The sequence below is a fragment of the Neoarius graeffei genome, chromosome 2 (genome assembly GCF_027579695.1).
Source record: "Neoarius graeffei isolate fNeoGra1 chromosome 2, fNeoGra1.pri, whole genome shotgun sequence".
NCBI classification, from domain to species: Eukaryota; Metazoa; Chordata; class Actinopteri; order Siluriformes; family Ariidae; genus Neoarius; species Neoarius graeffei.
In genome coordinates, this window is record NC_083570.1 from 75,986,882 (window position 1) to 75,999,512 (window position 12,631).

General features: G+C 40.2%; 1 protein-coding gene across 1 annotated transcript in view; it reads right to left on the bottom strand.

Moving 5' to 3' along the window:
* The window catches only part of pdhx (pyruvate dehydrogenase complex component X), a 125,922-nt gene that overhangs the window by 77,465 nt on the left and 35,826 nt on the right, over positions 1 to 12,631 (bottom strand). Inside the window, exon 2 of the mRNA XM_060914999.1 lies at positions 9,136 to 9,219. Coding sequence (XP_060770982.1) covers positions 9,136 to 9,219 — 84 coding nt within the window. The remainder of the gene's footprint in view (positions 1 to 9,135; positions 9,220 to 12,631) is intronic.

Here is a 12,631-nt window from a genome sequence, read left to right on the forward strand (position 1 = left end):
TATCGGTATCGGCCATAATTTCCACCGATATGCCGATAACATGCCTTTTTGCAGCCATTTCGCTCCTAACGCGACTGTCACTGCACGTCCTTTCCTGCACTCGCCTCTCTGAGTTCAAGAACACGGTCCCGCCCACCACAACATCTGATTTGTTTGGCACAAGAGATATAGCCAATCAACACGTGTAGCTAAACGCTGTGAACTGTTTCACGGCGGCCGTACGGGCACTCGGGCAGAAGCGGCACAAGGGATACAGCCAATCAACATGCGTAGCGAAACGCTGTGAACTGTTTCACGGCGGCCGTACGGGCACTCGGGCAGAAGCGGCACAAGGGATACAGCCAATCAACATGCGTAGCGAAACGCTGTGAACTGTTTCAAGGCGGCCGTATGGGCACTCGGGCAGAAGCAGATCCCACTTCAAGGTAAGGACACGCTGCTTTTGCCACAATAAGTCACAAACACACAAGTTGCAAAAGCACATCATTATATGTTTACATTCTTCATCTACTACTCGTTAAAATTGTCCATTTGCATCTGTGTAACCAGGCAAACTTAGCTTACGGAAGGAAGCACCTGAATTAGCCTACAACCAACTAGTCTCGCTGAAACTACATGTAATGCTTCCTTCACTACAATATAATCCTCCTAAATTGGGAATATTAGGCTTGGGCTTTAAAAGCATTAGAATGTAGATGGTTACTTCTTGTTACATAATAGGGAGTGATAGCCTACTTTATGTTTGATTTTACTTTTTAAAAAATGCTGCAGGCAGCTCCCTACACTTGATTTATTTAAAAACTACTTGAAGTTGGTAAGTCTTACTTAGTTCTTAGTGTAAAAGAATCCAGAGTGTATTTTCATTTATTTTCCACTGAAAATGGTGAGCTGTAATATAGTAGGGAGTGATTTATTTTTTATTGGTGAATATTTATTATTTTATTTCTCATTTTATTCTAACTAATGTTTGACTTTATTGTACAAATGCTGCTGGCATCTCCCTGCACAAAATTTCATGTTCAATTTTACAATTAAACATACATTTCATGGATATGAAGGTCTGTGGCAGTGTGTGCCATGTTTAATTTCATGTGAATTATGTTTACATTTATCGGTTATCAGCATCCCAATTCCATAATCATCGGTATTGGTATCGGCCCTGAAAAAAAACACATCGGTCGATCCCTAGTGACATGTCAGATGCTGAATGGGGGGCAGGGGGGTGTCCGAGCAGAATCTGTGGCAGGAGGGGCAGAACAGGGAGGGAGTTGAGCCTCCTGACCGCCTGGTGAAAGAAACTGTTCTTGAGCCTGCTGGTTTTAGCCTGGAGAATCCGCAGTCTCCTCCCCGACGGCAGCAGGCTGAAGAGGCTGTGAGATGGGTGGGTGGGGTCACCTGCAATCCTGATGGCTTTGAGGGTGAGGTGGGAGTTATATCCATTAGAGAAGGGAGAGAGACACCAACGATCCTCTCAGCTACTCTTACGATGCGCTGCAGTGTCTTGCAGCAGGACACGGTGCAGGCGCCGTACCACACGGTGATGCAGCTGGTCAGGATGTTCTCGATGGGGCCTCTGTAGAATGTGTGCATGATGGGGGCCGGGACTCTTGCTCTCCTCAGTTTGCAGAGGAAGTACAGACGCTGTTGGGCTTTTTTGGCCAGTGATGCGGTGTTGTTGTTCCAGGACAGGTCTTCAGAGATGTGCACACTCAGAAACTTGGTGCTGCTCACCCTCTCCACTGCAGCACAGTCAACAGATAGTGGAGCATGCTGGGTGTGCGCTCTCCTGAAGTCCACAACAATCTCCTTTGTCTTCTCCACGTTCAGGCGGAGATTGTTGTCCTTGCACCACATGGCCAAGCAGCTCACCTCACTCCTGTAGACTGTCTCATCGCCATTGTTGATGAGACCCACTATAGTCATGTCATCCGCAAACTTAATGAAGAGATTAGAGCTGGATGTTGGTGTGCAGTCGTGGGTCAGCAGAGTGAAGAGGAGGGGGCTCAGCACACATCCTTGGGGGGCCCCCGTGTTCAACATGATGATGCTGGAGACCAGTTTCAAATTAAAAAAAAAAAGAAAAAACAATGAAGGCTACTGAGTTTTCCTGCAAAATTAAGAAGCAAGTGTGACAAAGTGTCCAGAAGAACTGTGGCTGATTCTGCAAGATGCTCAGTAAAACCTTCAGCTCATTTCCTTATAAAACTACACTAATTGTACCCGAGACTACTATTTTTTTTAAAGCAAAGGGTCGTCTCACACCACATATTGACTTTGTTTCATTTATTATGGCCTACTACTGTATAGATTATTTTTTAAATGTTGAAACATTTCATTTTTTAAAGCCATTTTTGGTCAAGAGCATTTCTTTACATGTGTCAAAGACTTTTGCACAATATTGCATGTATACGCATGTGTATTGTTTTATATCACAAGCAATTACAAAATACTATATTATTTATATAAATAAAAGATGAGAACTCCTGTGTTGTTGTACTTTACTGTATCTGTTAATGTGATGACTCATACTCAAGCAGTATTTCTCAAGCTTCTCATTTGGGATACTTTTCATGAACTGGCCCATATTATGAACTAATTGAATAGCCCTGGTGTAGACTATCCTGGTACTCAACCCAGAAGTGAAAATAAAAGGGTTTCGCTGTGTGCACTGACTGTCATTCGCAACCATACATAAAGCCATGTTCTAGGTGCTGGTCGCTAGATGGCACTGTTGCATGATTTGACCTCAATTCTGTTCCTGGCATCCTGGAACTGGAAAATGAAGGAGGCATGCTACAAAGTGTTTTCATTTCAAATCTAATTTTTCTCTTTAAATTTTGCTCCTTGCATATTTGACAAGGTTTTTAAAAAAATAAAAGTTAAAAAAAAAATCCAGCAAGTTTAATAATGTTGAATTGTGCCTAAATCAGTCCGAGATGTCACCAGAATGCACCATTTGAAGTCTCTAATGTCAAAAATTTCCAGGGTAGCATGCCTCCGGACACCCCTAACAGCCTTCAGGGCCCTCCAGGCCGGGCATCAGTAGCACCACTCTGATATTTAATTATTTATTTTTTTCTGGGGAAAGCCCTGAGATTTTTCTATTTTATAGATACACAAAAGAGAAAGGGGATATTACAACCCTGATTCCAAAAAAGTTGGGACAAAGTACAAATTGTAAATACAAACGGAATGCAATAATTTACAAATCTCAAAAACTGATATTGTATTCACAATAGAACATAGACAACATATCAAATGTCAAAAGTGAGACATTTTGAAATTTCATGCCAAATATTGGCTCATTTGAAATTTCATGACAGCAACACATCTCAAAAAAGTTGGGACAGGGGCAATAAGAGGCTGGAAAAGTTAAAGGTACAAAAAAGGAACAGCTGGAGGACCAAATTGCAACTCATTAGGTCAATTGGCAATAGGCCATTAACATGACTGGGTATAAAAAGAGCATCTTGGAGTGGCAGCGGCTCTCAGAAGTAAAGATGGGAAGAGGATCACCAATCCCCCTAATTCTGCGCTGACAAATAGTGGAGCAATATCAGAAAGGAGTTCGACAGTGTAAAATTGCAAAGAGTTTGAACATATCATCATCTACAGTGCATAATATCATCAAAAGAGTCAGAGAATCTGGAAGAGTCTCTGTGCGTAAGGGTCAAGGCCGGAAAACCATACTGGGCGCCCGTGATCTTCGGGCCCTTAGACGGCACTGCATCACATACAGGCATGCTTCTGTATTGGAAATCACAAAATGGGCTCAGGAATATTTCCAGAGAACATTATCTGTGAACACAATTCACCTTGCCATCCGCCGTTGCCAGCTAAAACTATAGTTCAAAGAAGAAGCCGTATCTAAACATGATCCAGAAGCGCAGACGTCTTCTCTGGGCCAAGGCTCATTTAAAATGGACTGTGGCAAAGTGGAAAACTGTTCTGTGGTCAGACGAATGAAGAATTTGAAGTTCTTTATGCAGCCCTCTCAATATATTTCTGAGAAAGGGGCAAGTAAGAAAGAGTAGTCGGCAGGGATTAAGCCAGGGATCCCAGCAGTAATTGAAAAAAATAGAGGAATGTAAGAAACTATCAGCATGGGTCAAGTGGGCTTCGAATCTCTGTGCGTAAGGGTCAAGGCCGGCCTGAAGGTCTTCGCCCCCTGAAGCTGTTGAGATTTTAACATTTAAAGATGCTATAGAATACATTTTTTACATAGATTTAACATAGAAAAGCAACAGAATTTAACAATAATGTGCATCTATTTAATGCCATATTTTGTAATCTATGACATAAGTGGCAAAAAAAAATTATAAAAATTAGACGAAAATGTAGCTTTGAAGAATATACTTGCCTAAATATTCCACTGATTTTGTTATAACAATAGTATCCATAGTTCATCTCATTTGTTTATTTTTTTGTTTCAAGTTAATGTCAATACTAGTCTAATATAAGCCACATTCATTTTTCAAAAATCATGAATATGAGCAGAAATCAATGATTCAGTAATATTAGATATATACATATGTACAGCAAATATTGGAGATATTTGATTTAAACCTCTCTTTTTGAAAGGCTTCACTGCAGAGGAATTTAATGCTCTTTTCTGGGGTGCATTCTGTGATCTTTCCTCCAGTTTTCTCTACTTTTGTTTCTCTGATCTTTCCTTCTGCTTTTTCTGATGTTCCTGCAGTGCTCTTTTGGATAGTTTCTTGGCTACTCTGTTCACATGAGCTTTTGTTTCAAGTTCTGTATTCACCACATTCATTAATCTCTTCTTGGATTCAACTTCCTCTCTGGCTAAGCGCAACTATGCTTTCCACGACATATTGAATTAAGTTCAAGGCATTAGAAACAAAAGCACGAATGAAGTTAAAACACGTTTTCTAGCAAAGGGACGCAGCCATATTGTTCTCATTCTACTGCGCACAGTCTCGCAGTATTTACATCAATTTAACTTCCGAGTGTTCCCAAATGTCAACAAGAACAAACGAAGCCGACGAAAACATCGCTAAACAAGCAAACCAAATCAGAACGTATTCTGCTGGTCATTTTACTTAAACATATTTTTAACGGATATACAAGAGATTTAAAAAAAATGGCTAGAAAAATAGCGGAATTCCGCTAAATAGCGGACTCTGGGATCCATGTTAAGCGCAAGCTGAGTGGAGGCTGCGTTAGCCGCTGCCGCGATGTATAAAAAAAAAAAAAAAGAGGGGGGTCCTCCCCCAGAAAATTTTGAAAATGTAGATGTTAAATGGTTAATTCTGAGTGATCCTGAATGCAGAAGTTTATTTTTATGAAGTATAAATTATGAAGTAAAAACTTATGAATTTCAATTCTTTGAAAAACCACTGTGAGTAGCCGGCAATGGAGCGTTTGTAGGTGGCAAAAATCGCTGGTTGCCGGCAGTTATTGAGAGGACTGATGTTTATGCAGAAATATAGAAAATTCTCAAGGGTTCACAAACTTTCAAGCACCACTGTACATGCACACTGGATTGACAGAACATTGAATTACACTCGATCAGAATCAGCATTCAAGTTACCCGCCCTGTTCTTCACTTCTTGTAAAATCTATAATTGTTCCATCAAATGTGTACTACTACTACTACTAATAATAATAATAATAATAATTATTATTATTATTATTATAGCAGCTTTTTTCATATCAGATGTATTCCCTTCAGCTAGCATGATACTGAACGAGTCAAAGACTTGTTCAATATCATGCTAGCTGAATAGAATATCCCTGATATACCACTCAAAGCCAACCAATATTATTTAAATAAAGTTACTCAATGTCCTGGATGTAGTTTGTATGAAAAATATGAGTGACATATTTCCCAGTAAAACACTCGTGTCCCTCTCTCAGTCTCTTTTAAATATAAAAATGTAAATTTAAATTGTATAAGTTTTGAACAAGTTATGTTTATTAAGCACTCAATAAAACAGTTATTAGCCTGTCTGACTTGTCACTTGAATTAATTGACCTAATGTGCTCTCTATTGAAGGAAACATGAGGAATAATAGCTCTAAAAGTTCAATAAATAGCCCAAATATTGTTGTACTAGGGATGCAATGATACCAATTTTTTCAGACCGAGTACAAGTACTTGCCTTTTAGTACTTACCAATACTGGCATCAATTTTCAGTTTTAATATGAATGATGCTTACAAGAAAGTATTTGTTGATGGAAGGAGACTCACTGTTAACAGCAAACAGGTGACTCCCAAGTTAGAGTAAAATCTAAAATGTCATGCAATAAACTTCAAACTCCCCCCACAAAATCGTGTGTCCCTGTTAGGATGGTGTCTGTGACATGGGTACAATTTGGAATGTTGCACTTCAGCTCCAAAATATTCAGTTGTCGCCGAAATCCTACACTACATTATCAATAATCAACAGTAGTTAATCATCAAATGCAATAAAATGGGTAAGAGCTGCAGTCTTTTGCCCGAGGGTTATCGTTTTCTATTTCCTCCCTCTTTGCCAGCATTTCCTGCACTGTTGGTTCTTGCAGAGCGTTGCTGGTGTAGGTGCAGATTTCATCATACTCGTGTCTGTTTTACAGATGTTTAATGAGACTGCTTGTGTTATCACAACTTTTTGTACTTCCTCTTGATATCGTTTCAGAGAACAGCTTGCACTCCATTACACTTTGGTTTGGACTCCATCATGTTGTCATTTCCTTACAGCTTACATCCTTAAATTTGTATTACCGTCTCCTTTCCTTATTATTTCATGGGGTCTCTTTTGCTCACATGATCCCCAATTATGCACAAGTGGAAGTGGTATTAGTTATCGATACTGGTTCCATATTTACAAGTAGATGAGGACAGTATTAGGGCCAACTCCAATACCAGTATTGGTGCATCCTAGAGCTGTGCAATATATCGTATTTTTATCACGATATCGATATTGGTGTCAAACGATATCAAAATTCATAATATCGATATGAAACGATTTTTTGTCATTTGTAAGGTAAAACGAACCCTTCTGTCCCCTAAGGCACACTGTAGCCTTGTATACGTCATCCATTCTACTCCCGCGATATCTCCGTAACAGTAAAAAATCAGTTCTTCTGTTTTCATACGTGTCGGGTGATTTGATATATTGATTTGTTAATATTTTGTTTGATTTGCTTGCTAATAGTTATAATAATACAATTAACATATATTTACATCATATTTTTGGATGTGGGACTGGGTAATGTAAAAATGGCATCTACGGAAGAAAACAAGCACAACAATATTAGCACATATCCAGCTTGCTAGCTGTGTTAGATGTGTTAAACCATGTGGATTTAAGTGGAATAATTGCGAGTCGTCCTGTGGTCAAGACAGCGTTTTAAGGTAAGGCAATATGGTTATTAATGTTGCCCGCCGCGGCATGTTTACTTGGGTTCATTTGATTTTGACTTGTGCATCTGCAGTTAGCATCATGCTTTGAAGTAGGTTCTGCTAAGGACGGGTTTACTGCGCGATGTAGACGGACTCAGATGTAATTACATTGTTTTTAAAATTCCGTGCGCTTAAAACGGTGTCCCTCTGCTAATCATGTAGCCCTAATCATGTGTTGCTTTTACTTTTCGAGTGAAATATCTCTGCAAATGGTATTTCAATGCTGACATGCCAAAAAGATAGCGGAGTCCACATTTGGAAGATGAAGGAAGAGAAGCCTGATGCTTGAAAATAGATCGCTTAATCCACAACGCATATCTGTATTTGAGACATAACCTGCAACTAGTGGGGATGTTTTGGAATGACTGTGCATAGGGTGTTTTTGGCCACAGAACACTAACCCACAGTAGTAGGAGGACTACTGGGTTCGTGGATTTTGTCTGTTGACTGAGCGAAGCATGGTGTTTGCCTTGTGCCATTTCACGTAGCATCTAGCCGCAGTGCCACCTACACTTTCAGGGAATGTTTACATGCCGCTGAGCTATTTTCATGTATGTTAATTCTTAAGGACTTGTCTCTATATTGTGCGTGTTCACACACGGACTGGCCATCGGGAGTAGCGGGAGTTTTCCCGGTGGGCCGGTGGTTCAGTGTGGGCCGGCGGAGAAAAAAAAAAAAAAAAATACAACAGTTGCGCGCTGGCCTTTAATATGATAAGCAATGTTAACAGTTTCTTAAAGAAACTGTTAACATTGCTTATCATATTAAAGGCCAGCGCGCAACTGTTTGTTTTTTTTTTTTCCTCCGCCGGCCCACGCTGAACCACCGGCCCACCGGGAAAACTCCCGCTACTCCCAATGGCCAGTCCGTGTGTGTGTGTGTTTAATGTTGGTGTCTTAACAACACACAAGCTTACGTTGTAGTGTGTGTGTGTGTGTGTGTGTGTGTGTGTGTGTGTGTGTGTGTGTGTGTGAGAGAGAGAGATTTTATCCTTGGCTGGGTACGAGCCAGTGTGGACGTTACGCAGTTATCACTGGTAATACCAGCGCTGGCTCCATCCTCTGTGATCGGAAATGTTGAGTGAGGAGAACGTGAGCCTTGTGCAGGCTATAGGACCTATGCAAAGTACGCGCTTGCACAGTAAATAGTTTAAGTAAAAGGCGTTTCAGGGTACAACGGGAAGGGTTGACAGGTAGCCTATGAGGCCTGTACTATAAAAATGTGGCCCGGTGCCTCGGGTGTTGATGATCGGGGCTTTAAAAAAAGGTGTATAAATATCGTTTTAAAAATCGCGATATCAATATTTACTGAAAAAATCGTGATATTGATTTTTTCCAATATCAAGCAGCCCGAGTGCATCCCTATATTGTAAACAGTAATTAAATAGCTGGATTGTGTTGTGAGGGGTTCAGTCAAATTTATTTTCAGGTTAAAGGGGTCACTGGGTGCAAAAGTTTTGAGAAGCCCTGCTTTAAGGAAGGCAATGTGTGCTGCGAGTGTCTGTAACTTTCCATCATCTAATTGATAAGTGCAACACTATTTAACCCACTAAGTGACCACAAGCTAGTTTTCTCTGAGTAAATGACACAGAATGAAGATTATGATAACATTTTTAAATACTGTATTACTCATATTTCTAAATAAATGATGATGCAAATTCCCATGAGCTTGAGCTGAATGCGATGTGTGATTGGAAGAGAATGCAAGAGCCAGCAGCTCCCACTCACCTTCGCTCTTCAGCCATTTCACGATGTTGCCCTCTTCCATGGTGGGGGAGAGGGCAGGCATCTGCACTTTGAGAGGGGCGACCCCTACAGGACAGACATAGAAGTGCACCATTAGGAGAGGGTGACAACATTTGCATTATTTCAATTAATATTTCACAGCCACAAATCAGAAACTGTTGGGACGGTATGTTGAAATTGAACAGTGATTTGTAAATCTTTGACCTACATTGTACTCAAAACAATACAACAGCACATTATTTGATGTTTTACCTTCTGAATTTTATTGGGTTTTTTTTTGTTGTTTTCCCCCCCAAAATAAAAACACTATTCAACTGATTCTTACAACACATTTTAAAAAAAAAAAAAAAAGGTTGGGACAGTAAAGCATTTACCACTTTGTAATATTGCCAGTCCTTCTCATAACACTTAAAATATGTTTCGAGACTGAAGACACCAAGTGATGAAGCATTTCAGGTAATATCTTGTCCCATTCTTTCTGCAAACTGGTCTTAAAGTATGCAACAGTATGGGGTCGTCATTGTCATTTTTTGTTTCAAAATTTGCAACACGTTCTCTATTGGCGGGAAAGGGGACAGGCACCCTCTTCTTCCACAGCCATGCCTTTGTAATGTGTGCAGAATGTGGTTTTGCATTGCTTTGTAGGCAACATACATTGCCCCAAAATCTCAACGCACTTTTCTGCACTAATGCTGCCATTACAGGAGTGTAAGTTACCTTTGCCAAGGGCACAGACACAACCCCATACCATGACAGACCCTGTCTTTTGGACTTGTTGCTGGTTACAATTTTGATGGTCGTTTTCATCTTTGTTCTGGTATCCATTTCTTTAAATAAATAAATAAAGAAAGAAAGCCCCTGCCCTACAATGTTGATTCGTCTGACTACAATAGTCTTCCACTGTGTCATGGTCCATCCCAGATGCCTTTGAGCCCAGAGAAGTTGATGGTGCTTCTGGACACAGTTAACACAAGGCTTCCTTTTAGCGCAGTAAAGTTTCAGCTGGCATTTGTGGATGCAACTCTGTCACTCTGTGACAATGGGTGTTCAGCTGAGGCCTTTTACACACCAAAATTCCTCTAGACTCCTTGAATCATTTAATTATACAGGGTGTTTAAATTTTTTTTAATATCATTTCACAATCTAATAACTTTGCCAATTCTCATTCAACTGACCTCAAATTAACAGCATGTGTAAAAACAAGTCAAAATTTTATGCTTAATGTTTTTATCTTTTTAGGTGTAGAAATGCCATTCACTGGAAAAGAAAAAGGTGTTTTGTGTGTGTAAGAGTGCCATGTCTCAGGCGGTGGGCATATTGGACGTTTGTCAAATCGTTCATGGAATATGCATACCTTTTGAATTTCTCATTCAAGTTTTGAGGAATAAATCTTTACATTGCTCAACATTAAGCCTGATCAGTTTAATTTGCCGAGACTACATAGTTTCTGGGATATTTATATTTCAAATAATATCAAATTTTTTTAAACACCCTGCATTATGCAATATAGAAGGTGAAATATCCAAACTCCTTCCTATCTTTCTTTGAGGAACATTGTTACCTCCGCCAAGGAGGTTATGTTTTCGGTAGCGTTGGTTTGTTTGTTTGTTAGCAACATTACGGAAAAAGTTATGAACGGATTGCTCTGAAATTTTTTCCAGGAGGTGTGACTGGGCACAAGTAACAATCCATTAAATTTTGGCGGTGATCCGGATCACCTTCTGGATCCCGGATTTTTTTAAAGGATTCTTGGCGGAGGTCTGCGCTCTCCGAGTGCTTTTCTAGTTTTTAAACATTTCAATAATTTTCTCATGCATTTGTTGGCAAACTGAAGATCCTCCATCTATCTTTGCTTCGCAAAGACTAGGTCTTTCTTGGAAACTGATTTTATACCAAATCATGACGACAATCACCTGCTGACATGGACATCACACATTTCAAATGATGTCATTATTTAATTGTTTTACCTCATTACTAGTCCCAAATGTTTTAGAATGTGTTGCAGGCCTGAAACGAGGGAAAGTATATTAACAAATGAAATGAAGTTGACTAGACAAAACATGAAATATCTTGAGTTCATACTGTCTGCAATGAAATACAAGATCAAAGGAAATGTAGAAATTGCATTTTTGTTTTTAATTTCCATTTTAAATACTGTTCCAAGTTTTTCTGATTTGGGGTTGTACTTTTTCCAAAATCAGTACCAAGGGGAAAATTGCAAAATGCTTAAAGGAACAGTCCACCGTATTTCCATAATGAAATATGCTCTTATCTGAATTGAGACGAGTTGCTCCATACCTCTCCGAGCTTTGCGCAACCTCCCAGTCAGTCAGACGCAGTCAGACGCGCTGTCACTCCTGTTAGCAATGTAGCTAGGCTCAGTATGGCCAACGGTATTTTTTGGGGCTGTAGTTAGATGCGACCAAACTCTTCCGCGTTTTTCCTGTTTACATAGGTTTATATGACCAGTGATATGAAAAAAGTTCAGTTACACAAATTGAAACGTAGCGATTTTCTATGCTATGGAAAGTCCGCACTATAATGACAGGCGTACTAACACCTTCTGCGCGCTTCGGCAGCGCATTGATACGGAGCTCAGATATCAATGTGCTGTCGAAGCGCGCAGAAGGTGTTAGTACGCCTGTCATTATAGTGCGGACTTTCCATAGCATAGAAAATCGCTACGTTTCAATTTGTGTAACTGAACTTGTTTCATATCACTGGTCATATAAACCTATGTAAACAGGAAAAACGCGGAAGAGTTTGGTCGCATCTAACTACAGCCCCAAAAAATACCGTTGGCCATACTGAGCCTAGCTACATTGCTAACAGGAGTGACAGCGCGTCTGACTGCGTCTGACTGACTGGGAGGTCGCGCAAAGCTCGGACAGGTACGGAGCAGCTCGTCTCAATTCAGATAAGAGCATATTTCATTATGGAAGTATGGTGGACTGTTCCTTTAACAATCTTACAGATAATCTTGATTAGTGAATATGTTCCTGCTGATTGATGTTTGTCAAGATCACAATAACAGCATGAAGGAACATGTCCAAGATCACAGGTAATGAAATGTGCATCAATTCCACACACAATAAGGGAATCAGAGCACAGCGGTGTCATGCTGCAGGCCAGAGGGAGGGAGGGAGGAAGAAAGAAGGCAGCATATGCACACACACACACCAAAACAAAGAAAAGCAGACCACGGTCATATGTATGAGTGGGTGATAGCGACCCTCAAAATCCTACATGAGCAGCAGTGACACACAGCTGCTGTAATCTACAAACAAATTTTGAGAACAAACACACCGCTGCTGAGCTCAAGAGGTGGTGAGGACGTGTGTAATTAATGGCAGGTGCTGGATGGATGGACAGATGCTCACTCACTGTCTATAAGGAGGAGGTCATTAACACCAAGAACACTGTGCATCATGATTAGCTTTTTGGCCAATAATAATTTACAGCAATCCATAACAAGTGT